We start from the raw sequence: 26,194 nt of genomic DNA, 5'->3' as shown, positions 1-26,194 counted from the left end.
AAACCACTGTAGCCGCAGCCACAGCCACGTGTGGCCATTGACATTTAGATTAATTTAAATTAAATTAACTCAATTCCTCAGTCACTCACCACTCAGCAAGTGCTCACTAGCCACACATGCTCATGGCTACCATACTGGCCAGTGCGAAAAAAGAGCGTTTGCAGAGTCGCAGAGAGCATCACCGGACAGCAACACATGAGGTCCTGGAACAGCTCTCTCCCTGCTGGTAGACGGCTGCTGCAGTGTCCCCTAGCCCCTCGCCCTCCCAGCCCTTTGTCATGTGGTATCTTATTAATTCCCATTTCTCAGAGGAGGAAATGAAGTGACAGCAAGGCTGCTAGCAGAAGACTGGCAGCCACACAGGCCTGGAGCCACATAGCAGCCAAACCTTGTATCCTAGCTCACCCTGGCCTGTCACTTGCAAAGTGCCAGACTCTTGTCCTGGACCCACTGGCCGCGGCAGAGTGTTCCCGATGGCCTGTGTTACAGAGAGGAAACAGGAGCAGAGAGACTGAGGGGCCGGCCCACAACCTCACAGCCAGGGACGGACCGGGGCCCTCCACCACGGCTCCTGGAACATCTGGGAACATGCAGGCCGCCAGCATAAGCGGGCTCGCCCCCTACCAGCAAAGGTTGAGTTTGGTGGTCCTGTGTCCAGGGACCTGTCTCTTCTCTTCCCCGGCCCCCAGCCTCCTTTCCCGCCCTCTCCCCTCTCCTAGCTTTTAGAATCTGACCCTAGATCTTTAAGGAGGACTTGGCTTCTCCCTCTCCCTCACCTCCTACATCTCCTCTAAGTTCTGCTGCTTTTGCCGTTTTGCTGTATCCTTTCATTGTCTCCCTCCTCTCCATCCCCAAAGCCCCAGCCACGGCCTCAGCTTCTTCCCCTGGACTCTTGGCCCAACTCCTCCCCAGACTTCAGCCTCTGCCCAGTTCACTTAGAGGGGTCTTTCCCTACCCCTCCCCTGCCTCAACATGCCCCCCCCCCAGCACCCCTGCCTCTCAGCCAGCCTCCTGTGGAGGTAGGACATCTTTGTGACTGAGCTGGATTCGGCGCAGCTCCCTGACTCCCACCTCCTTCTCGGGCCCCCAGGCCTTTGCACCCCGGGGGATTCTTTGGTCCCCAGCACACCACATCCTTCAGGTTCAGCTTTGACATCACCTCCTCCAGACTCCCCTCCACTGGCCAAGGGCGGTGCTTCTCCTAGACGTTCCGGACCCCCACCCTGCACTCACCGTCTCACTTAGCCTTTGTCCGGCTCCGTCCAGCTCCCCTCTGGACCACTACCTCCCCAAGGAAGAGCAGGGGTCTTCTAGACCCCACCTACCCTGTGCCGGCAGGGGACCTGGCGGTAGGGGGCGCTCGCGCACTCGTTCTCCTTTGTGCTAGTGTCCACTGAGGCTTTGTGGGGGGCCCGCGTGTCCTAGGCGCTGGGGACGCAGCAGGGAACAAGCCGGACAAACTCCCTGCCTGGGGAGCTCCCCTCCTGGCGGGGACAGACAACAGACAGAACAAATCACTGTCTGTGGGGCACCTTCCGGCCGTCGGAGGGCTAGGAAGGGAAGAAGCGCGGATGTAAGAGGTGGGGCGGGGCGAGAAACCGTCTCGCAGGCCCTGGAACGGAGGCTTGGGGGAGGCAGCCACGTAGATGAGTGAACAGCAGAGCCAGGCCTCCGCGGAGGTTGGGATGTGCCCAGTGTGGGGGAGCCTCCTGAGGCCAGCATGGCTGGAGCGGAGAGGCGGGGAGGTGAGGGCCATTTAGTAAATATTTGTGAAATGAGCGTATGGAAGGCAGCGGAAGGCAGCGCCTCAGTGTGAGGAGTTGGGACGATGGAGAGGATGACCCCGCCTCCTCCCAGCCAGTCATCCCCCTGCGAAGTCCGGTTCTGCTGGCCAGCGACAGGCCCGGGGTGGCAGCTGGGACAAGTCAAGAGCTGAGCCCCCAACCTGTTTCCTCAGCAGCAGCTACAAGGAAACTGGGCAGCCCTTTTCCCAGGGTTCCCCCATCTCAAAAGTTAGGGGACTGTCAATTTTCCGGGCTGTGGGCCGGCTTCCATCTGAAAAGCATCCAGGACAGGGACTGGCTCAGAGGGACACACGTGTGAAGTTGTTTCATCCAGCCCTGAAGCTGGCTCTGCCCATACCCTCCCCCAACCAACTTTACAGCTCCCAGCCTTGCTCACATGACAGGCATCCAGAGAGAGAAGTGTTCAGCTCTCTCTGGCTTTGATGTCTCTCCACCCTCCAGGCTCCAGGCTCCACTTCCGCCCCAGTCCCTCACAGTCGGGAAGTTCTTCTTTAGATCTAACCTCCATCCCTCTTGCTGCGATGGCAGTCAATTTCCTATCTTTTCTCTCACCTTCTGAACTTCCCCCAGAAAAATGAGTATGCCTGACAGGAATGTTCCCTGCCTCCCTTTTCTCCTCACCCCACCTCCCCTGGGCCCCCGAGTTTCCGATCTGCCATCTGCCTGAATCCTCTCAGGCACAGTGCCCGAGATCTCTCGGAGCTCGGGCTGGGGAGGATGGAGAAGCTTGGGAGGCCCTGGCCGCGCACCTTCCCCTGGTCCTCGGTTCTCTCTTAGGCTTTCTGTGCTCTCCTGCCCTGCTTATAGACTCCCACTCTCTCCTGCCCCCTCACGTGCACGGTCATAGTTGTGTGTGGTGCATCGGTCTCCGGCTTCTGTCTTTGTTCCCGTCTCACTGTGTCTCTGCCCCTTTCTGCCTTGCACGCCTCTTGGCTCTTAGGAGCCTCTTGCATCTCTGGCTCTACTTTGTTCCTTGCACCAGTGGCGGAGAACAGGCAAGAGGCCTCTCCCAGGACGCAGGGGGTGTGAGAGGTCCTGGGCCTTGGCTTCTGGCCACAGCCATCCCCCATGCAGGATGTGTGACCACCAAGCAGTGTCCTCAGCCCTCTGGATCTGCTTCCCGCTCTGTTAACTAGACACGAGACTAGGCCACGGGGAGAAACCAGTGGCTGGAGGTGTGGGCAGTGTTCGGCACGGCCCTGGGCGCAGCGTGGGTGCTCAGTGAATGCATCGCATCACTGTTACGGCTGCAAAGTGGCAAGCAGGGCGTCGTTGCCGGCAGGTCAGGTGACCTCTACCGGCAGGGTGTGGAACAGAGTAGGGTTGTCCCATCCTGTGCAGGGGGCAGGAAGCAGGAGGCAGGACCCGCAGGAAGATGGCCATTGTTCAACATGGCCCCCAAGAGAATTCCGTGGGACTTGTGGTTGCTGTCCTGACAAGCTTGGGGGACTCTGGGGCCTTTCTGCTCTGGTGAGGCTGAGCAGAGAGGGACCATTTCCTAGGTGTGCATAGCCCTGGACAAGTGATTTTGCCTCGCTGTGCCTTGACTTTCCTATCTGCGAAATGGGGGTAACACCAACCCCTCTCAGAGGGCCAAGGGGAGAACTACAATTATTGCAAGTACAACACCTAGAATGGTTTCCAGGCAATGCCGGGCATGTGGCAGACATCACCAGTAATGGTGGTGGTATTATTCAAGGAGTTGGTACCACTCAGACATGTACCCCATGCTCAGAAGAGGAAAGGTTAGCTGGTGCTCCTGCCATCTGTTGGAGGAATGGATCTGGGGACAGCTGGGGACAGGTATCTTCTTGGCACAAAGCAATATTCAGGAGTGTAGCTCACACAGGTTGTGTCCTAGGTGCAGCTCTCCTCAAGGTATGACATTTAGTGGGGCGCAAGAGCTGCTTTGGGGACCTGCTGTTTGGGACTCCAGCCTATAGTATCTGGGACCTGGCCACCCAGGTAGCACCCTGGCGTGGGCACAGGCATTAAGCTGAAGGCACTTGTGTTTGTGGCATATGGAGGTGCTGATTCCTCCAGGCAGGCCTCCTGCGATGGGAGGGGACCTCAGGATCAGGGACAGCTGAGGATTGAACTGAAACATGCAGCTGTTGGAGTGTGTCCTGGGCTGGGAGCGCAGAGTGAGGGATGTGGGTGGGCGAGTGTGTCTCTGCGTGACTGTATGAGGGAACGTGGTTCGTCTGTGGGGAATACAGACGAATAGCAATGATAACTTTACTCATTCATTCCTTCGCCCAATGTTTACTGAGCACCTACCATGTGCCAGGCACCACCATAGATGCTGGGAATCAAACTGTTCACAAAACAGAGGCAGTGCCTGCCCTTGAGGAGCTTAGGCTCAAGTGTGGGCCTGTAAGAGGCCAGATGGTGACAAATGTTATATAGAAAAGTAAAGGAGAAAATGTTCTGGAGAGGGGCAGGATGCCGTGTGATTTGAGGTGGTCAGGATGGCCTCACTGAGAAGGTAACATCTGAGCAGAGACCTGAGAGAAGGCAGGCACACACTGGGGACCCTCTGACATCTAGACAGAAGAAAGAGTAAGAGCAAAGGCCCTGAGGCAGAAGTGTCTGCGGTCTGTTCTGGAAACCATGAAGAGGCCAGTGTGGCCTGAGGTCAGTGAGTGAGCAGGGGAGGAAGTTAGTGCTGAAGTCAGAGAGGAAGCCCAGCCTGGGGAGGGAGGCCTGTAAACAAAGGTGATGTCTCTGCCCTTGTACCTCCTGAGACTTGCCCCGCTGAGCGGCTATGGAGCTGGGGAGGGGAAGGGTCTGGCTCCTGGCTTGGACGGTGACAGGACCCCTCTGGCTGCCTGTGGGAACAGACTGGGAGGGAGGCTGGGGAAGAAGGAAGTGGGATACCAGTGAGGAAGGACTCTGATCTCAGGGGGACATGGGGGGATGAAAAGTGGTCAGATCTGCTTGGGTTACTGAGCATTTAACTAGTTGGCCCCGAACAGTCCTAGGAGGCCAGTGCTATTATTATCCCTTCTCACAGCATCTATAGCATCTATAGCTACTTGTCTCCTGTGGTCTGTCCGGGTTTTGAGTATAGAGGCAGCATTTGTCAGCATCTACACCAGTGCCTGCACGTAGTAGGGACTCAGAAAATTGTAAGCTAGATGGGCCGACAGACGAATCCAACAAATGAACACACTGCCCTGCCCTTTTCGCAGAAGTGTCTGGGGAGGTGGCTCTCTGGATCTGGCTAAGGTCCAGGGGAGAGGGCTGTATCTGGGGCTGGGTTTCTTTGTGCCATGAATGGGGGCTGGCCCTTGGCTGAGGACTGGGTGACAGTGTTGTTGGCCCGGGTTCGCTGATATATCAGCAGTGGGGGTAGGAGTAAAGGGTTGTGTGGTGTGGTGAGGGGCTTTGGGGAGTTCCTGGGGTCCGGGGGTGGCTCCTGCAGGGTGACTCTCCTAGGTTGTCTGCCCTTGGGCTGGGGGACAGGTTCAGGAGGGGTGGTTGTGGCCAGTGGTGTGAGGTGGGGTCAGCAGTAGCCCAGCCTGGTTATGCAGCGGAGTCTGTGCCGGAGTCTGTGCCACGAGGCCGGGCTTGGCACAGCCCACAACCCCCCCTCCCCAGGGCAGTCCAGCCGTCAACCTTCCTCCCCCGCTTTCCCAACCTTCCCCTGCCACCCAGAACCAATGGGTTAATTAGATAACGGAGCCTTTGATTAGCGGGGGAGGGGGAGGCCTCCTGGTGCAGGGAAGGGGGGCCAAAGAGGAGGGAGGAGAGGCGCCCTCCCCGTTCAGAAGGAGAGAAAGAAGGAGGGAGGGGGTGGGGAGGGAGGGAGCTGAGGCACAGCTTGGCTCTGCACTGCCGTGTGACTAGAAATTGTAATCGCGGAGAAAGAGACAGAGCCTGGCCGAGAGAGAGACCAAGACAGACGGACAGACAGACAGAAAATCTGACCAAGACGGGCTCCCCAACCTACGAGAGGGTGATGGGGACAGAGCTAGAGTGAGGAGGAGATGGAGGAGAAGGAGAGAGGGAGCCTGGTCATCCGGAGGGGCGCGAGAGAGTGAGGGGGAGCCTGAAGAGGGGGCTGGGGCCCAGGAGGTAGACAAGGACTAGGCCAGGGGACCGGCAGAGAGGAGAAGGAGGCTGGGGGCACTGAGGGGAGAGAAAAGAGGTTGGCAGTGGGGGGAGAGTGGAGGTAGAGGTGGGGGTAGGAGACAGGAGGAGGCCAGCAGGGAGGGGAGGAGGAGACGCTGCAGTGGCCTAGACGCACCTTCCTGGGGTGGGAAGAGCGACCGGCGAGGGGGGGGCGCGGGGAGACCCAAGAAGCCCCTGCGCCCCCCCCAGCACGACCTCGAAGGAAGCCTGGAGAACTGGGGAGGCAGAGCCCCCCTGCCAGCTGGAGGCATGTGGAGGGGGGGACCTGGGGCCCAGGGAGAGGCCCAGCAGAAGCGGAGCCACAGGGGTGAGTGTCCCTCACTGTGGTGGTGATGGGGGGGGGGGGGGACAAGGACGGAGATGGCTGAGGGCAAGGAGGGAAGGGGCGGGAGGCCCAGCCTCTGCAGAAGCTGTGATGCGGCGGGGAGGGATGCAGGCTAGCTGCAGGAGAGATGGGGACAGATGCGGAAGGAGAAACAAGGCAGCAAGCCTGGACCTGGGGTGGCTGCTGCTGCTGCTGCGGGCATCCTGGCCTGTGGGTTCTCCAGCTGCAATTTCTGGCCCCGTTGTCAGCGCTGGCCCCTGGGCTGGGTCATTGCCTATCTTAGGCGGTGGAAGGGGAATGGCGGGTGCAGGTGCAGAACGGGAACCAGCATAGACCCCCGTCGGGCTCAAGCAGCAGAGACCCCGAGGGGGGCGTCTTCACGAGCGCTCACATGACTCAGGGACAGAGGCACACACAGCCCCCAGGCCCCCAGGTGGAAAAATGAGTCCAGGATACAGACTCAAACCAACCCCTTCCCCCTCTCTGTCTCTCTTGGTCTCAATGTCTCCCCAGTTCGGGCTCTCACACATGCATTCAGGCACACAGACTACGCACATGCATTTTTATCTGAGTTAAAATGATCTTGAAAACTGCAGAAGGAGGAAGTGAATGTGTGTGCGTGTGCGCGTGCGTACACACGCACTGAGCGGGGGGTGGTCCTGTGTCCGTGGGTCTGAGAGTCCGTCTGAGGGTGCGCATGTTTGGGCAGACCGCTTCCCTCTGCCCCTCACCCGTGGGGAACTCGGGTCTGTGCTAGAACCGAGCCTGCTGATGTGGGTGCACTTGTGTGTGTACTCAAGACGCTGCATGGAGGGGAGGGTGAACCCAGGGCCACAGTCCCCCCTCTGCCACCCACTGGCCAGCTCTGGGCTGGGACAAGCTGCTCCCCCTCCTAGCGCCTCAGTGTCCTCATCTGTCCATTGGGCGTCCTAACAGCTTCCTCCTCCGGTTTCTGTGAGGCTTAAACGAGAACACCATGTGTGCAGAGTCTGGGCTGTAGAAAGGGCTCCCTGGAACGCTGAAGCTATTATTGTTGTGGTTCTTGCCATTGTTGTTATGATCAGCCCATCCCCTTCTGTCTGGTCCTGGCTACACCCTCCACTCTGCACCCAGAGCCGCCCCGCCCCCAATCCCACCACCGACTCCCCCACCTGGGAGGCCACCTGCTGCCTTGCCTTGAGCACCTGCAACCTCAGGGCCAACGGGGGTGGGGGGCAGATGGGGGTGCGGCCCTCCCAGGACCCCCTTGGCCACCTCCTCCCCCTTTGTCTTCTCCAGTCTGCTCCCTCTCTCCCAACCCCCACCCCCACCCCCACCCCATGCTGCCTCCCAGCCTCTCCTGCCCACACTTCACCTCCACAGTTGCCTTGTCTGGCACCTCACCTTCTTTGAGTTCCTCCTTTGAGTCTAACTCAACTCTGTGGTTGCTGCGAGGCCCACGGCCCGGACCGATGACGGGTGACAGGAGTCTGACAAGCAGCCTGCAGCTGGGCCCCATGCGGAGGGTGTTTGGTGCTGGGAAACTTGTCTCTTGGCAAACACTCCTGGGCAGGAGTAGGATGAAGGGACAGGAGGTCCTGCAGGCAGTGAGAACACGCGGATGGGGCCTGTGAGGGAAGCCAGACTCCAGGACCGCCCCCCGCCACATAGACTTCTGGACCTGACATGTCACCCTCTCTCTCTCCCTTCATCTGTTTGTCTCTCTTTCTCTCCCTCCATCTCTACCTCTTTCTCTACCTTTCGGAAGCCATGCAGAGAACTAAGTTTGAATTGGGCTGACTTCATTACTGGCCAAGTGTCTTGGGCAGCCTTTCTCTCCCCACCCCACCCCTGCCTTGGTTGTCAGTTCTGTGAAACGGGTATAATCTTCTGGTCAGGAATGACTTGAGACAGTGCAGGGAGGGCGGGGCTAGTCTTCATCTCTGCGGCCCTCAGCAGGTGGGTCAACCCTCCAGGGGGCTGGGGGAGACCCGTCCTTCAGGTCCTGAGTGGAGCAGGGATGGTGGCAACAGCAGCAGAGCCACTGTGGGGGTTGGGAAGCAGACAGGCCACATGGGGTTCCTGTCCCTCACTGATCCTCTCCCCCTATCTCCCCCCACAGCCCCCCGGCGCCCACGCGGAGCATGAACATTGAGGATGGCGTGCGCCCGCGGCTCCCCGTGCCTCCCACTGCTGCCCGGTAGGATGTCCTGGCCCCATGGGGCCCTGCTCTTCCTCTGGCTCTTCTCCCCACCCCTGGGGGCCGGCGGGGGCGGCGTGGCCATGACATTGGCGGCCGGAGGGGGCTCCCCGCCGGCCGCCTCCTGCCCCGCGGCCTGCTCCTGTAGCAACCAGGCCAGCCGGGTGATCTGCACGCGGAGGGAGCTGGCCGAGGTCCCGGCCGGCGTCCCTGTCAACACGCGGTACCTGAACCTGCAGGAGAATGGCATCCAGGTGAGCTGGGAGAGCAGTTGGTGGAGGTTGGGGGCACTGCGAGGGGAGGCACAGGTGGTGGCCGGCTCCTCCTGCTCGAGCTGGCAGAGCCTTCTGGGTGTCCCCTTGGCACTTAGGAGATCTTGTTTGCACACCGGGTTTTCTCATGCGAGGTGCCCTGTCTTTGTGCCAGGGTGTTGGGGCTCAGAGGTTGGACCACATGTCTGCCTCCCACAGTGTAGGACAGGCGAGCCCTTGGCCCAGCCCTGGAGTCATGAGTGTGGAGAGAGACCCTTGCACGAGGCCTCTGTGCCATCCACACTTCTCCACCCACCGTGTGGCCCTGGGATCCTGAGGGCATGACCCTGCACCTCAGTTTCTTCATCTGAAAAATGGGGATGACAGAGCCGCTGCCCCAAGGGGCTGGGTGAGGGCTGAGGGTTTTATACTGGTCAAGGACTTAGAATCTTCTGGCACCTAGCGAAGTGTACACTGCAGTGTGGAGCTCATGTGCCTGCTTCCCAGAGTGGTGTGACATTCAGAGATCTAAGCCTCCCATGTACCTAGTCCCATGTCGGCACATGGCTGGTGCTCCCATGGGGCACCTGCCATCCGATTCACTGTGACCGTGACTGAGGTGGGCTATACATGATGCTTGGAGGGCAGAGCCGTGTGTTTTTAAAGCAGGGTCTCTCCTCTACTCTACTGGCTTCTGGGGCCCGCTGGGCTCCGGTCGTGAGGGCCGAGCTGTGTGCTCTAAGATGCTGAGCTGCACCCCTGGCCTCTAGATGCCAGCAGCAACCCCCCCACTTCCCCAGATAGCTCCAGATGTTGCCAGATATTCGGGGAGGGGGCTTGCCCTAGCTGAGAACAACCGTCTTAAAGACCTGTGGTCAGTACCCCACATGCAGGCCTCCCCCAGCCCCGGCCCATAAAGCCAGGAGAGAAGAGGGCTCCTGTGTGATGTCCAGATCCGGCCTGGAAGCTAACATTCCCCTCTCCCATGGCACACCCTGGTCTGTCCCTGGGAGGGAAAGGGGTCAGTGCCCCCATCTCACTGTTCCGGAGAGTCTGGGGTCAGGGCTCCCCTCTGCAGAAGAGGGGGTCTTTTAGGGGCATGGTGCCAAAGGGGCTGCCCGCATCAGGAAGGCTGTCCTACATGGCCATGGGGCTAGCACCAGTGAGCCCAGGGTTGAGGTCCAGAAACAGTAGGGGCCTCGTCCCGTAGTCCCATCCCTGCTCCTGCATGATGGTGGCCTCTGGCTCCAGGCCCACCTCCACGGCAGCGTCCCTGTCCTCCTGGTGTGCTTCCAGTCCACCCTGCATTCCCAGGCTCTAGTCTCAGCCAACCTGCCCCCCTGACACCTGCAGGGGGCCAACACCCTTGCTTCGTTCTCCCCATCCATGCCATTGTTCTCTGGACTCTGTTTCCGTCCTTCATTTGTTCGTGTGACATCAACATGTGTGCCAGCACCAACTCGGGGCCAGGCCCTGTTTTTGTCCGGGAGCAGTATGCGCAGGGCCCTTTCCTGCTCTGGGCGGCTCACCTTGCAGAAGGGAAGAAACAGGGAACAAATGGGATGGCACATTTCCGGAAGAGGAGCTGTTAGCCCATCAGAAGTACCTCTGTGTGCTGAGTCCCCCCCAGCAGCCCAAGGCCACCGCAGCGTCCCCTCAGCAGAACTGTGCTCTGCTGTGCTTTTCTCTTTGGAGAGCTCAGTGAATGATTCAGGGCAGCGAACGTTCGCTGAGCACCCACGGGGGCTGCATGAGGCTCCACCCACAGACTCGTCCTAGCGACCTGAGATGCCCTCCCCCACTCCCACCCGCTCCTACCCCCGTGCCCAGTCCAGTCCCACAGTGGCCACCAAGGGGTGCTGGTCTCGGCCTAAAACCCTCTGCAGGCTCCTGGACTCCAGAATGAGGTCCAAGCTCTCTGTTGTGATGACCAAGCCCAGTGCCACTGGGCACGGCCTGTCAGCGCAGCCCTGGAGTGGACACCAGTTGTCCTCCTGGGGCAGGAAGCCGCTCAGCTCACCACTCTGCCTGAATATGCCTGTTCGGCCCTTGGGTCCCAGAGGCAAGCCTCCCTTCGTTGCCTTCCAATCTGAGCCTACAGACTCCCCCTGCAGCCATCTGTGCCCTTGCCCTTGATGCCTGTATTTGTGAAATATCTCTTTATTGTCTTCTGGGGGGGGGCAGTAGTCTAGGACAACCAGGCCTGCACACCCCCAGACACGGACATGACAAGGAAGTAAATGGTGTGTGTTCAGGATGCTGACGGCTGTGGGAAAAGGAAAGACATGGGGGATGGGGATGGTGGGTGCAGGAGGAGGGGTGGTTGGCTGCAGCTTTAAAGATATGAGGTCAGGGTGGCCTCATGGAGAAGGTGACACTTGAGCAAGAGTTGAAGTTGGAGCCTTATATAGAAGGGCATTCCAGGCAGGGAGGCCCGCAAGTGCAAAGGCCCTGGGGTGGGAGGCTGCCTGGTGTGTGAGAGGAACAGCGACAAGGCTGGTGTGGCTGCAACAGAGTGAGCCAGGGCGAGGACGGTCGGTGAGGCCAAAGTGCCAGATCCTTCAGGGCCTCATGCTTACAGTGAGGACTTGGGCTCTTTGAATGAGACGGGAGCCAGGGGAAACTCTGAGCAGAGGACAGGTGGGCTGCTGACTTGGGTCTCTTTGGCTGAGGTGCAGGAGGCCTGTAAGTCACATGGATCAAGTGCCAGGGGCCCTGGGTTTGAATCCTGGATCTGCTGTTTTCTTGCTGGTGCAGAATTTGGGAGAGAAATGCCTGGAGCTTGGCTGGGACCAGGCTGGTTGCGGTGGAGTTGGTGAGAAGTGGGCAGATTCTGGGTCTGTTTTGAAGGTGGAGACAACAGGATTTTCCAGCAGAGTGGGTGTGGGAAGAGGGAAGAAAGGATGACTCCCGGGTTTTAGGTCTGAGCTGGTCCTATTGCTTGGGCCTGTCTGCGCGTGCGTCTGTCGCCCGCCTCCCAGGCCTCTGGCTTCCAGACTTTTGATGCACATCCTCGTCAGAATGTCCACGTGGGTGAACTTATTTGTAAGTCAAGCACAGTTCTGCAGGCATGCGCCATACGCCCCCAAACTGCCTGCTCCCCCAGGGAGGAGAGTGTCCTGTCCCCAAGAGTGGACACTTGCGAACATTCGGTGGAACGGGCCTCCCCTCGGGGACACCTTGCAGGTGGGGGACGGGAATGAGCCTGCCAAGGGAACCATCAGAGGAGCTTAAGGAAGTAACTTTTTAATTATCCAAATAAAAAAAGGAAAAACAAATCACCCCTAACCCACCACCTAGATATAAATAGCTAGTTTATATTTTGCTTTAAAGCCTTCCTGGCTTTCTCCTGTGCCCATGTCAATGGGTTTTTAAATTATCTATTACAGAATGAATGCAAATTAATTTAGAAAAACTAGAAAATACACCTAAGTAAAAACACAGGGACAAAAGCCAAGCGGAATTCTACAAACAGGTAATGTCCGTGAGCATCCAGTGTCCTTCCGCTCAGATCCTCTCTGCGCATGCTCCCGGTGTGTGCTTGGTAGGCATCCCTGGCCAACAGATTCCTGGCTTTTTTTTTTTTTTCCCCCCACTTTTGGAGAAAGAAATGAAATCACACCATTTGATACCGGTTTGCAGCTGACTTTAGACCCTGAGTGGGTAACAAGAGCAGCTTTCTTCCTGACACTGACATCGTCTAAAACGTCAGTGCATGGGATCCCAGTGCATGGCCTTCCCATTACTGCACCTGTCCCTTCTTTCCAGCACTTGAAGTGATAGAAACAGCACTGTGGTCAACATCCCCCAGTGCGTGTTCTTGGAACTTTCTGGAATCTGCCCTTGGGATAAATTCCTAGAAGTAGAATCTCAGGGTCAAAGGGAAGATCACAGAGGCACTGCCCCACAAGTCCTGTGTGTCCTGCTCCTGAGTGCCGTCCTCCCCACAGTGGCTGGTACTTCCCCACACCTGTGTGAGAGTGTGTGCATGCACACACACATACACTTACATGCACACATACACAGAGCCTGACACCAAAGCCCCATAGAAATGGCCAGAGTTCTGGGGATCAAAGAGCCCACCCTGTCCTGGCCGTGGTCACTTGCTTGACATCTGGCTCCACATCGATAGTCAGTCCCGTGAGGGTAGGGACTTCGCCGCGTTCCCTGCCATATGCCCAGCCCCGGAAACAGCCTGGTGCACAAGAGGTGCTCAGCAGACATGAGTCTATGGAAGGAAGGCTGGCTCCTGAGCTCCTGCCTTGAGAACTTGGCAGTGTGTGTGTGTGTGTGTGTGTGTGCGCGCGCGCGCGCGCTTGCGCGCACGCACAGAAATGGGGGGGGGGTCCCCTGTGGTGCCTGTGAGACCCACTGGCCTCTCTAGAATAGTGGCGTCCACCCTCGGGGAGGGCTCAAACACTGTTCTGAGACAGGACAGGGACAACACGTGGTGGCTGTGGCTTTTCTACTGCCCCTAAGGAGCGAAATAATTTTTAACTATCTGCAGTCTTCCATGGGCCCAATTGTTTCTGAAATGGGACAGTGGTCCTCCATGAGGCTGGTGTCCTCCCTGGGCACAGAGACCTCGTGCCTTCTCTTTCCTCCTCCACTGCTTTGTATCCTTGTCCCTGCTCTGTTCCCCTCCTCCCCAGAGCCAAACGTCCTAATGTGTTTACTGTGGATCTTTCTGCTTGTGTGTGTTCTCGCAAAATGCTTATTGTTGCTTTGTGTGCATGTATTTTTAATTTATGTAAATGAAGCTGCATTATAGATGGCTTTCTTTGTCTCATGTTTTCACCCACCCTGGGTTTTTAAGAGCCATCCACATCGGGGTGTGTGTGTGTGTACTCTGTTGCTTTAACTGCTACAGAATTCTCCTCGATGGGTGCCCCCCCCACTTCCTGCCTTCCACCTCCCAAGTCAGGACAGACACCCACGAGGCATGGAGTTGCCACCCCAAATTCTTCCTCGAGACCCCTTTGGGAGCTGCGTGATAGCATCTCCGGCATACACACGGGGGAATTGCTGGGTCAGGGGTCATGCACGTACTTAACCTAACACAGTACTCGGAGCCATGGAGCTTTCAGGCAGCTGCCCGGGGTCCCTCGGGGGTCCACCACGAGCTCGTGCGGGCAGCATGTGAGGGCACTTGACAAGGAAGGGTGCCTCTGTCTCAAGAAACCAACCCACCCACCCGAAAGAGGGGCTCAGAGGGGCTTCCGAGAGTGAGGTCAAAGGATAGCGAGAGGGTAGCGGCTCAGTTCTTGGTCATCTGGGCACCGGATCTTACAACAGAACGTCCTGCGGCTATTCAAAACAGAGTTTCGAAGAATATCCAATGACACAGGGAAATGCTTAGAATAGGATCCTGAGCTTTCAAAAGATGCAAGTAGGACGTCCCATGTGTTTTAAACGCTGCACAGAAAGCAAAAATAAAATGCAGGGACCGCTCAGAACTGCTCAGACTGCCTTTCTCTTCGCACCACTGTTCTGGTGGATGCTGCGTTTCTTCTCGCTCCTTTCAGTATCTAAATTTTCTTCAGTGAGGGCACAGAGTACTTTTTGTCATCAAGGAAAAGTTATACCTAAAAATAATACGGACAAAAGACTGTACAAGCTGAAGATGGATTTGCTCAGCAGCCCCCAGAAAAGGGAAGAGAAGCCCGAGCACTGGCCCTGGGGGTGTGGGTTGCCAGTGCTTTTCCAGCAGGGACCTCTGCATTCGCAGGAGGATAAGATTACTTCCCCCATTTCCCGGGAGTCAAGTCAGAGAGCCCCTCCCCTGACTTCTCACTTCTGAGCCTCACGCACAGGATCCCGCACAGAATCCCGTGTCTACGCTCCTGCTTGTCTGGCTTCTGTTTGCTCCCTGCGGCTGCCAGGGCTCCTCCTTGTCCTACCCCATAGCCACGGTGCTTCCCCTCTTACCCCTTCATCGTTGGATGATATTCTGTCTGACGAAGTTACCAGGCTGTCTTCCGTTTCCTAGTGATGGGCATTTGGCTGGTTTCCGGTGTGGGGTTTCCCCCTCGGCCTGACTCTAGATTTAGAGCCAGTGCGGGTACAGGGGAACTCCTTGAGTGCCTTGGGCTTGGGCCGGACCGCACACCCCTGGCACTGTCAGCGAGCCACACAGTTGCTGGAGTCTGACGCCAGCAGAGCTCAGTCCCCCAGGTGTCCCACCTGTCACCTTCCCCGACTGAGCCTGCCCAAGACAGAACCCTTCAGGACTTGGCTCTGCTTGGCCCCCTGCCCCTCCCACTCAGCTCAGGCCTTCATGCTTGGTGTTCCCTCTTTCTGGAATGCTCTTCCACTCTTCTTCCTAGGGCACATTATCGAACCCGTCTGGGTCTCAGTTTCATCATCAGGGAAATGGGGATAAGAACAGAGCTGCTGAGAAATTCAGTGCCTTCGCTCTTTAGACAAGCATGTACTGAGTGCCACTGTGTGCTAGTGGGGGATGCTGGTCACATGGGGGTGCAGCGTCACACGAGGCAGCGTATATATATTTACTTAGGAGGACTGAGCAGGCCCCTGGCAAGTGGCCTGCCGCTGAGCAGCTCTAGCAAGTGTTGATGGTGACACCTTTGTCACGGTCACGTTGGTCTTTCCTGACTCAGGGAAACGTCTCAACCTCAGAGGTGCCTTCCCTGAATTCCCAGTCAGATCAAGGCCCCCTTGTCCCCATGGCATCCCAAATGTACTGATCACACGTGTGCACACTTGTCAAGTCACCACTGGCCCAAAACGCAACCATGAAATTTAACAAATCAGAGAACGTCTTGCCATCTTGCAGAGCCGTGTGGCCTTCCAGGAGAGGGACAGGTGGGGGTCCCCATGTTTCAGCTGAGTAGCTGAGGCCTGAGAGACAGAAGAGCCATGTCTCCCCCTCCATTAATTACATCCCCCCGCCTCTCACCTGGTGGTGGGGGAAGAGGGGTGTGTGTGTGGCCCCCAGCCATGCTCCAGGCTCCATCCACGACAGCCCTGTAAGTCCCGTTCTTACGCCATTTCATAGGCTGGGGGGACTGTGGTGTGGGAGAGGAAGGCCATTGTGTCGGAGGCCACAGTTCAGAGAGGAACTGGGATTTAGCCCAGGCAGTCGAGCTGGGGAACTGGACTTTTTCAACACTATTCCAGACGTTGCTTAATTCACAGTGATCTGGGCTCTCTGTATCCTTGGTGATACAATCACAACAGAGTATTAGAGTCCCGACTCTGTCCACACAGCCAGGCCCTGCTCTGGCCTTGTCCTTGCTCATCAGGACACTCACCCCAGCCTCCTCCAGGCCTCCCATCCACAGTCAGGGTCACTGCATCATCCCTGGCCTCTAAACTGACCCGTGCTCCCCCTGCCCAAAGACCTTTCCCAGGCTGGCCTGTCCCTGTCCCAGCCACAGCACACTCGGGGCCGCCCTCTGCTGGGCCCAGACACTGCCCAGCCCTGCCCTTCCAGTCTGGCGGAAAACAGACCTTGACCTTGAAGGGCCACAGCCACATTCCCCTCCTCGCGGGTTCCAGATATTTAGTGTAATCCTCACAACTGTGACACCATGGACTGGTGTCCTGAGACACCATGAAGGGAGTCTCCTCCCCACACGGAAGCAGGCTCCACGCTGGAAGCTGCCCTGAGACCATGAGTCCCTCTCCCTGCATGGTCTGCCCCTCCTGTGTCTGCCTGGCCCTGGCTTGTCAGTCTGCGTCCCCTAGTTCATGTCCCTGATTCCTTTATTGAGCAACTACTATGTGCCAGGCTCTGCTGTAGGTGCAGGGAAAGGGACCTGTGCTATGTGCTCCTGATGGAGGTGGGAGCTGAGCAAAGAGTGCGGGGTGGGCAGAGGCAGGGAGCCTCCCTCGGAAGGAGGTGTTTGACCACCCCCCAGCCTTCTCTTAACCCCACCCACTCACTGCCTTAGGCAAAGCTGGGATGCACTTAGCTCCTGATATAGCTCTTACCTCCCCTCCCCAGGCATTATCTGTACCCAAGTTCAGATGCCTGTCCGGGCTGGGGGTAGGGATGCAGAGGTGGGGAACAGGCCAGACTCCACCAACAGGGCAGGGCTTGGCCCAGGAGGCCTCCTAGGTGGATGAATGGGAGGAGATGACGGGAGGGCAGGAGAGAGCGGAATAGGCCGGGGTGAGTGGACACACTCTTGTGTGAATGGGGCCGGCATCTGAGAGGAAGAGGCACACATGGGGCAAGGACGTCTAGGAGGCCTTAGCAAGGAGAAGGCTTTTTTTTTTTTTTTTGAGAGAGAGCCTTGAGTGACTAGTGCCCTGAGCAGGTGCAGAGGCTGGGGTGGTGTTCCAGGAGGGGACAGCATGAGCCCAAGTGTGGAGGAGGAGGAGGAGGAAAGTGACAGGAGCTCTCAGGCACTAAGCTCCTAATGTGTGAAAAGGCATTTCATCCTCTCACCGGTCCTAGGAAGTAGATTTTATAATCCCCATTGCACAGATGGGGGAGCAGGCCTAAACTTGACCCCCAGTCGCAGAGGTAGTAAAGGGTCAGCCATCAGGACTCCGGCGGTGTGCCAACAAAAAGGGTCAGCAGGGCCGGGGCAGGCACAAAACAAGTCTAAGTCTGCCCGGGGTACTAAGGAAGAGAGCAGTTTGGGCGCTCTCCTCTTGGGTTGATAGTGGGGGCCGCTGAGCTCTGGCCAGAGCCCTTCCCCGCCCACCGCTCTGTGCAGCAGCGGAAGGCCGACCTGTGGGGGCTGAGAGGTTGGGTCCAGCCACCCTCACCCAGCATGGTTCCTGGAAGGTGGAGCACAGAGCCTCTGGGCACCTGCCAGTAGAGCTCAATGCCAGCACGGCCTGGAAACTTCTAACAGGTTTAGAACTTGTTTTTGGGCAGCAAAGGTGTAAGGTTGACAGAAACAATTATGGATTTCACTGAAGGAGGAGATGCTGTGTTCTAAATGGCCACCGTGCCCCTGGGCTGTGCTGGGTTACTGTGATGCAGGCTTGTTCTCACCTAGTCCTCAGGACCCCTGTGCCCATGTTACGGAGGAGGACACTGAGGCCCCGAGAGGCTGAGTCTAGGCCCAGGTGGCTCAGTGCAGGAGCCCCCAAGCTTGCCAGATTCCCTCAAGGGGATCCCAATTGAAAAGAGAGGCTCAAGGCCCTTGCCGCAGGGAAGGAGGAACTACAAGAAGTCATCACAAAAGCACTTGGTACAGAAAAACTACAATGTTTTTAAAATTGTGCATGCAAAGAACTAACACAAGAGAAGACAGTAAGTTACTAACTTTGTTATCAGTTCATACATTCAAAATGTAGAAAAACAATTTATCTTCATAGCATTAAGGTGAACAATTCACTTAATCATTTCCTATCGCAGTTAAATTTTTAATAAAGGATTTCCTGATGGTTTATTTTCTTAAAAACCCCAACAGAATGCAGTGGGGCTTTTCAGTGTTAGTTATGTTTACCTACCATAGCTGAAGCGAAGAGTCCCCTAAAGAACAGGCCAACTTCCAGGATTACAGGAGAGGAGAGGTTCCCCCTCAGGGTTGGGAGTGGTCCTCAATGGGTCACCCTCCCTTGCCTAACTGGCATCCATACCCTTGTCACTAAGCACAGAGTCAGGCCCATGTGGAGGAGGGCTCAGCTGAAGGAGTGAGGGGCTGTGGGTACTTGGCTATTAGGTGCCTGTCAGAAGCGAGACCCCCGGACTACCTCCTCTGCAACATCACAGAACATCAGTGTCCTTCCAGGCCCAGTGTCAGGCCGGGAGGACCGGGGAAATTGCCCTCTCCAAGAACCAGTCCCCACTGCGTCCATCCTCCTCTGGGCCAGTGGTCACAAGAGTGCCCGGGTTTAAGATTATCTGCCGGGGATGGGGGGATGTCAAACTGTGCTGTGGAGCGGCCCACACCTGCCTCTCCCCCTGCAGGCAGGGCAGCACCTGTGAGCTGTTTACACCATGGCCACTCAAATGATCATTTGCTTAATTATTATGTTTAGTGTCCTCCCCACTTGAGGTCAGGCTCTGGGAAGTCAGGGCTGTGTCTTTCTTGTCCACAGCTGGATCCCCAGAGCCCAGCAAGATACTTGACACATAGCAGACACTCAAAGAATATCTGTCAAATGAGCAAATCAACACGTGGGTATGGCTGAATCATGAACAGGCACTACAGCTCAAAGAATACATTGAAAACCACAGAGAGCCCAGCCCTCTTGGCTCAGGGTGGGTGGACACGACGGAGACTTCATATTTATTTAGACTGAGGAGAAGCAGACTTTGAGTCCTGGTTCCACTACTTCAGAGCTATGAGACTGAAGGCAGATTAACTTTTCCTCTCTGCAGTAAACTATCAAATATGAGAGGAGGCAGAGACATGTGGCCAACAACCCCCACGTGACAGGATTTCCACAAGAACTAAGATCACCACCTCGGAGCATTTAGTACAGGGTCTGGTACACAACAGTCACTTAGCAAGTAATGGCTTTGCCCTTCTGCCTCATCGGGAACCTGCCTAGGATGACACTGTTTCAGAGTAGGGATGGATCAGCCTTGTACCGTTTGGGAGGAGAGGAGAGGAACTGGCCAACAGTGGTCTTCAGGTATGCGTGTTAAATTTTAAGGGTGACCACTAAAGAGAAAGGGAAAATACATGAATTCTAAACTAGAGGGGCGTCTGGGTGCCTTAGTCAGTTAACTGTCTGCGTCGGCTCAGGTCATGGTCCCAGGAGCCCTACGTTGGGCTCCCTGCTCAGCATGGAATCTGCTTCTCCCTCTGCCTGCCATTCCCCCTGCTTGTGCTCTCTCTCACTTGCTCACTCTCAAATAAATCTTTTATTAAAAATTATAAAATAGTAGATGAGGGAAATGGAATAAGGAAATCAATGAAAAAGATGACAGGAAAGAGAAAGAATAGGCTGCAAAAAGTCAGGCAAAGAAAAAGCACAAAATAACAGAATAATTCCCAACGTACTAGTAATTATAATAAATGTAAATGGACTAAACTTCCAGTTAAAAGACGGAGATTTTTAAGACTATATTAAAAACGAAATCCAAAAGACACACCTAAGACAGCAAGTCAGTATGGATGAAAACAATTAAGATGGCAAATGTTAACAACAAAAACAAAAATAACAGTTAGTTGGAACCAGTTCCATCACTGAGGGTTTCAACACGTTGGCATTGTCACCCAGGCCAAAAGGTGTGCAGGTACACATCAACTAACACAACTGGGGTGCTCTCCAAATCAGACCCTTGTCCATTCTGGCCCATTCACTCAACACACTTGGCTGAAGGTGGCCAGGAACTAGGGGACAGGGAATGTGGAAACCATCCAGATGGTGTCCACTCATAAAGACTCAAAGCCTAGCGCAGGAGAAAGATGCATTAAGCCAGTATGGTAAGAGAATGTGCGTGACACATTAGCGATCAGGGAAACACAGGGGGCTTACTGGGGGAAGGCAACTGAAATTTCTCAGAGAGCAAGGATGAGGATAGCATCCCAGGCAGAGGGCATAGCCTGTGCAAAGGCAGAGATGTTGGGCACAGCACAGCAAGCGTGTGGAACTCACACATCTCCCTGTGGCTGGAGTAGAGGAGAGGCACTGGGACAGTCCTACAGGGCCTCTGACCCCAGGTCGAGAGTGATAGGGAGCCACGGGAGGACTGTGAGCAAGGATGTGGTGGTGTCTGAACGACATGTTAGCCAATGTAGAAGAAAGATGCTGAGGAAGAAACTGGATGCCCAGACTTGGACAAATGGTCATGATCACTATGAGCTGAATCAGAAATTTTAAATATATATATTTCTGCATGCTTGCCATGTCCTAAGCACTCTAGATCTTGTCCAAGTCTCACAGTAATCCTGTAGTACCTATGAGGAAAGTAGGCTCAGAGATATTAGGACACTCGCCACAGGTCACACAGCTGGTCAGCAGCGAAGCCAGGATTCAAACCCAGACCCAGCAACTCCCCACTAGGCTGTTCCCCCAGGCATCCTGCAGAGGAGGGAGAACTGACTGGAATCCTGGTAAAAATAAAAGCCCTCACTATTTAAAGCAACCCAACAGCACATCTTCAATAAAACCAGGCTTCCCTTTGCAGCAACACCCCCGTCCTGCTTAGCTCTCAAGTACATTAGTAAAGTGATTGGAGGGACCCCACCCCCCTTGGAGATGCCCCTCATCTCCCTTCACACACACCCTTCCCATTACTCCTGAGACAAAGGTCACAGAGCAGGAGCAGCCTCTGCCAGTAAGCACCTTACAGACATACAGACATATGGACATACGGTAGTTGTGGTCTCTCCATCCAGAGGACCAGGGAGATGTGGGCTGGAATCCCAGCTGTGTACTTCCCAGTGGGCACGGTGGGATTCCCTACTGAGTCACTGGACCTCACTGAGCCTCAGCCTCTGGGTACACACCCCAAGTCTGCGGCATCCTCGTTGTGTGACTTCACTGAGCCGGTTCCCTCTCTGAAAAGTAAGCCTGACAACAGTCTGCCTTGCAGGGCTGGTGGGGGACAGCTGAGGTGACAAACGAATGCCCAGCCCAGAGCCTGGCATTTGTCACCTCATCTTAGTGAGCACCTGCAGTGCCAAGTCCTGTGCTGAGCAAATGTCAGTGATTCCCTTGAGCCTCAGGGACAACTGTAAGGTCGACATCACGATGCCCTTTCACAACGAGTGCCCCCCCCCATTTGCACCTTCAGAACTGCTTTATCCCCATGCAATAAAAAACAGTGGATGAATGAATGAATAAGGGACATTTGGGCTGCTCCAAGGGAGTGAGCAGGAATTTTCCAGGCAGACAAAAAGGGAAGGACATCCTGAGAAGAGAGCAGCATAAGCAAAGATAGTTCTAGGAGTGGTTATTGACTGAAACGTCACCAGAGTGAGGATTGCCAAGGGCAGGGGGCTGTGCAGAGGGGAGGGGAGAGGTGAGCAGAAGTCGGCCAAGCAGGGCTGAATTTCCTCTGAGAGCACTGGGGAGCCACAGAGGGCTGCAGGCCTGCCTTCCACCAGGAAGCTGGGCTGGGGGGCTGCACTGTGAACAGGGACCCTGGAAGGAGGGAGGAACAGATGGGCACACAAGGCTTTCCTGCTCACCTTGCAAATGGGTTCCCGGGAACTGGGGAGGCCCCAGAACTAAGTGCCATGGAGACTAGGTGAGGGCGAGTTGTCTCTGGTCCCTGGACCAGCAGCCCTTTTGTTCTGGATTTCTAGGTCCAAACTCTCAAGTCTAACCTTTTAAGAGCCCACCGAATTCTCCCCCCTGGCGATTAGCGATGACGGGATCCTCCTCCTGCTGCCACAGTCGTCATCACTATTATTTTAATAGAACCTGCGGGGCGAGTGAGGGTCTGCTTTGTGCCGCGTCAGCGTTTCCCAGGGCGATGATAAAAGGCACCCTGCGAGGAGGGTTCTGTGCCTGTGATGTTTGGGAAACCCAGAGTGGAGCAAAGTGGAACCGTCCTTCCCCACAGGACTTCTCGGACTTTCCGCGCTCACAGCAGTGGCGCCTCCAGGAGGGACTGTGCGGCTCCAGACGTGTTTGATCAGGGAAGCTTTTTGTTGCTGCTGTCGGATATCACCTCATGGGATTAGCCCAGTCTCCCCCGTGCTCCTCCTAGGAGGGAACCGAGGCTGTAGCCACCCACGGGACCACAGGAGCCAGGTCCCAGGGCCTCTCAGGGTCCTGGGGCTGCGGCCCCAGTCTTGGGTACACACCCTGTCGCCTGGAGAGACCCCAGGCCAGCCCTCCTCGAGGCCATCCTGCCAGCGTGTTCTGCTCCTCCCCCTGGATCCCCCCACCTCCATCCCAGATCCTGCAGGTGCCACCAGAGAGCTTTAGACCAGATTCCTTCATCTGATAGCATTTACTGGGGTTTCGTCCCACTCTAAAAGTTAGCCATGTTCACTGCAGGAAATTAGAGAAGGCAGAAGCATATTAAGGTAATTGTAATAATAATAATAAGTAATTGACCCTGGCAATTCCATCCCAATGTCCCAAAGGAGGTATCGCCCTGGTAAATAATTCTAGATAGCCATGAAATTTGTTTCTGAAGCATGTATCACGAAAAGGGAAAATACAGTGTAATACTATTTTTTTAAGTTTCATTTTTATTTAAGTAATCTCAACTCCCAACATGGGGCTCGAACTCACGACCCCAAGATCAAAGAGTCAGACACTCTACTGACTGAGCCAGCCAGTCACCCCTACACTGTGATACTACTACTAAGGGAAATTCAGGGCCAAGGAGGAAATATCATGTCACCAAAATTTTGTGAAATATAAAAAAAGGTGAAAAAGAGATATATCCCTGCATTATATGCAGGGAGAAAAGATTAGAAGGATGTATGCCAAATTGTTAATGTAAGTTAATATAAGTAGAGGTACTTTGGCTCATTTTTCTTTTCCTTTTAAGACTTTTTCCTGAAATTAATATATATATTTTTTTAAGACTTTATTTATTTATTTGACAGAGATCACAAGTAGGCAGAGAAGCAGGTAGAGAGATAGGGGGAAGCAGGCAGAGCCTTTAACCCACTGAGCCAGCCCGGTGCCCCAGTATATATTACTTTTATCATTGGCGGGGAAGGGGGGCATATGGAAATCTGCTTTGTTATTCTATCTAATGTCCACTGAGGCCCCGCCTGCAGGAGATTTGAGCTGATGTCCCTTCTGGGTCCCTACTCTGAGCCGGGTGTTTCCCCCAAACTCCATCCCACTGTTCCTGGAAACCATTCACATGATCTGAGAATCACAGAGTTGTAACAGCCCAAAAGTATCTCATTTCTCCCTTTCACCCTGAGCCCACAACGACTCCTTCCTCAAGCCAGGTGTCCAGGGCTGTTCTCCTCGGGAATCTGGTTTCCATGGAGGGAAGGGCAGCATTCTGAGCCCTGGAGGGGGCCTGGACTCTGATGATAAGGGCACAGACAGCTGGGGGGTGACAGTATGGGACCTGGGTGTCGAAGGACAGATGGCAGGAGGCCAGAAAGTGCGGAAGGTCTTCCTGGCAGAGGGAACAGCAAGTGCAGAGTCCCAGAGGCTGTGTTCTGGGACCTGCCGAGAGCAGGAAAGGGCAGAGGGGTGACGCCGGAAGAGGAAGGGGAGATTGTGCCAAGCCCATCGATGCCACTGGAGGGCGGAGACTGTGTCTTATTATGGGATGGCACTGTCGGAGTCATTCCTGGTCATCAGTGTGGAGTGGGAGAAACCTGCGCTGGGAATAATGGGGTTCCTGGAGGGACTGGGGGTGTGGGCATAAACAGGAGTCTGGGGCCGGATGTCCAGGTGGGAGAGGAGGAGGCTGAGGTGGGGCTGGGCCATGGGATGGAGAGGAAGGGATGGGACAAGGAGTCGTGAACAGAGGGGCGGCGGGGGACTGCTGGGCCCCAGCGTGTCAGGCTCACGTCTCTGATTTTCAGTTAGATGGTGCAGTAAGGGGTTCTCTGCCCCAAGAGCCGGCCTCCCCAGGCTCTGTCCCAATGGCACACACATTACTGAACACCAACAACAAGCCCCCCCCCCCACCCCGGCACACTCTCTAGTGATCGCACTGTGGCCTCCAAAGTGGCTCTCATTCTCCCTTCACAGCCAGCCCTGGATGGGAGGCCCAGAGAGTCCAACCAGCAGGCCCCATAGCCAGGAGAGAGGGGAATGGGACGAGAACTGGGCTCTGTCTTCACGACGCATATGATGTCCCAGCCACTGGCCACCTCTGTGGGCCTCCATTCCTGCCTTTCGGAAACAGGCACTAACAGTCCTACAGGTCATGGTCCCAGGGTCCTGGGATCGAGCCCCGCATCAGGCTCTCTGCTCAGCAGGGAGCCTGCTTCCCTTCCTCTTTCTCTGCCTGCCTCTCTGCCTACCTGTGATCTCTGTCAATTAAATAGAAAAATAAATTTTTACTTATTTGTCTTTTTTTAAGTAGGCTCCGTGCCCAGCATGGAGCCCAACACAGGACTTGAATTCACGACCCTGAGATCAAAACCTGAGCTAAGATCAAGAGTCAGACACTTAGCCACTGAACCACCCTGTCGCCCCTAAAAAAAGCTTTTAAAAATGCTTTTCTACTTAGGATAAAAGTAATTTGGGTTCATTAAAGAAATAAGGGGCACCTGGGTGGCTCAGTGGGCTAAGCCTCTGCCTTCGGCTCAGGTCATGATCTTAGGGTCCTGGGATCGAGCCTCTCAGCAGGGAGCCTGCTTCCCCCTTTCTCTCTGCCTGCCTCTCTGCCTACTTGTGATCTCTGTCAAATAAATAAATAAAATCTTAAAAAAAAAAAGTAAATAAAAAGTTGCCCATAATCCCCAACAGCTGGACTTCACTGCCAAGAAGAGCCTGGAGTACGTACTTATGGTCTTTTTTTGGTGCGTATATGAGTACACCTAATTCCTCAGCTTCTTTTTAAAATTCTACAAAGTCACAGGTGCCTGGCTGGCTCAGTCAGTGGAGCACGCAACTCTTGATCTCAAGGTTGTGAGTTCGAGCCCCACACTGGGTGTAGGGATTATGTAAAAATTCAAACTTTAAAGAAAATAAAATCCACTTAGTATGCTCTCTGGAGTTTTCTATCCCCCCCCCCCCACTATTATAACGCAAGCATTCCCCAGGGCATTAACTAGCCTTTAGAAAAGCCATCTGATGGCTACATGGTCGGTCACACCTCAGTGTGCCCCGCACTGGGACTACTAAGGAGAATCTGTTAAGATTCTGCCTCCCATGCCCAGCCCAGCACCGCCCCTCCTGCGGCCCCTCGGGCCCTACCTGGAGAGGCTGCAGCCAAGCTCAGGGGTTAAGAGCGGGGACTCTGGAGTCCCCTCAGACTATGGTCAACCCCTGAGATGACCTCAGCCGGATAGCAAGTCTGTCCTCTCCTTCTCTGTGACCTTGGGCGAGTCACTGCACCTCTCTCTGCCTCCCGCTATGATGGAGATAAATCATAATCCCTCCTGTGAAACCCTTGAGGCCAGATGTTCTGACATCTGCTGGTAAAAGGTGAGGCCCTAACGTCCAGCACATATTTTATACTCCTCCCCCACCTTTACTCTTAGCAAGTGTGGGACTATTTCCAGAGTAAAGTGCTTGAACAGTCACATGAGTGGGCTCAATAAAAAGCTCTAAATTAGCTCCACGTGAGTTCTGATCAGGCTGTACCACCGTATGGCATTTGGTGCCAAAGTTAGGGAAAATCTTCTGGTTTTTGGAGCTTTGTGGATTTCATAGTTCCAGATATTGAGTAAGTACCTACCTCGTAGGACAGTTTGGCGGATTAAATGAGTTGTTGCCCATAAGGCATTTAGAATGGTGTCTGGTGCCCAAGAGGGACTCAGTACCTGTTAGCTGTTGGTGTGAGTATTTTTCATCTTTTTTTTTCCTGAGGTGTAATTTACATATAACAAAATGCCCCTGTTTTCCGTACAGTTTGGGGAGCTTTGGCAGTCTCATTCATCCAGACAGCTACCACCCCAGCTGAAAACCTTTCCATCACCCCAGAAGGTTCCCTCGTGCCCCTTGCCAGCCT

The 26,194-nt window shown here is 55.3% G+C and overlaps 1 protein-coding gene across 3 annotated transcripts in view; it reads left to right on the top strand.

Moving 5' to 3' along the window:
- LRRC4B (leucine rich repeat containing 4B) overlaps nucleotides 1-26,194 on the top strand; it is a 59,117-nt gene that overhangs the window by 29,913 nt on the left and 3,010 nt on the right. For 2 of the 3 annotated variants that reach the window (XM_047712368.1, XM_047712366.1), the window contains one exon: nucleotides 8,369-8,700. In XM_047712368.1, coding sequence (XP_047568324.1) covers nucleotides 8,404-8,700 — 297 coding nt within the window. In that variant the 5' untranslated portion in view covers nucleotides 8,369-8,403. Of the gene's footprint in view, nucleotides 1-5,821; nucleotides 6,250-8,368; nucleotides 8,701-26,194 lie in introns of those variants that run through there. The other variant, XM_047712367.1, reaches the window with a different exon arrangement.

Source organism: Lutra lutra, chromosome 17 (assembly GCF_902655055.1).
Source record: "Lutra lutra chromosome 17, mLutLut1.2, whole genome shotgun sequence".
Taxonomy (NCBI): Eukaryota; Metazoa; Chordata; class Mammalia; order Carnivora; family Mustelidae; genus Lutra; species Lutra lutra.
This window is presented reverse-complemented; position numbering and strand designations above follow the sequence as displayed.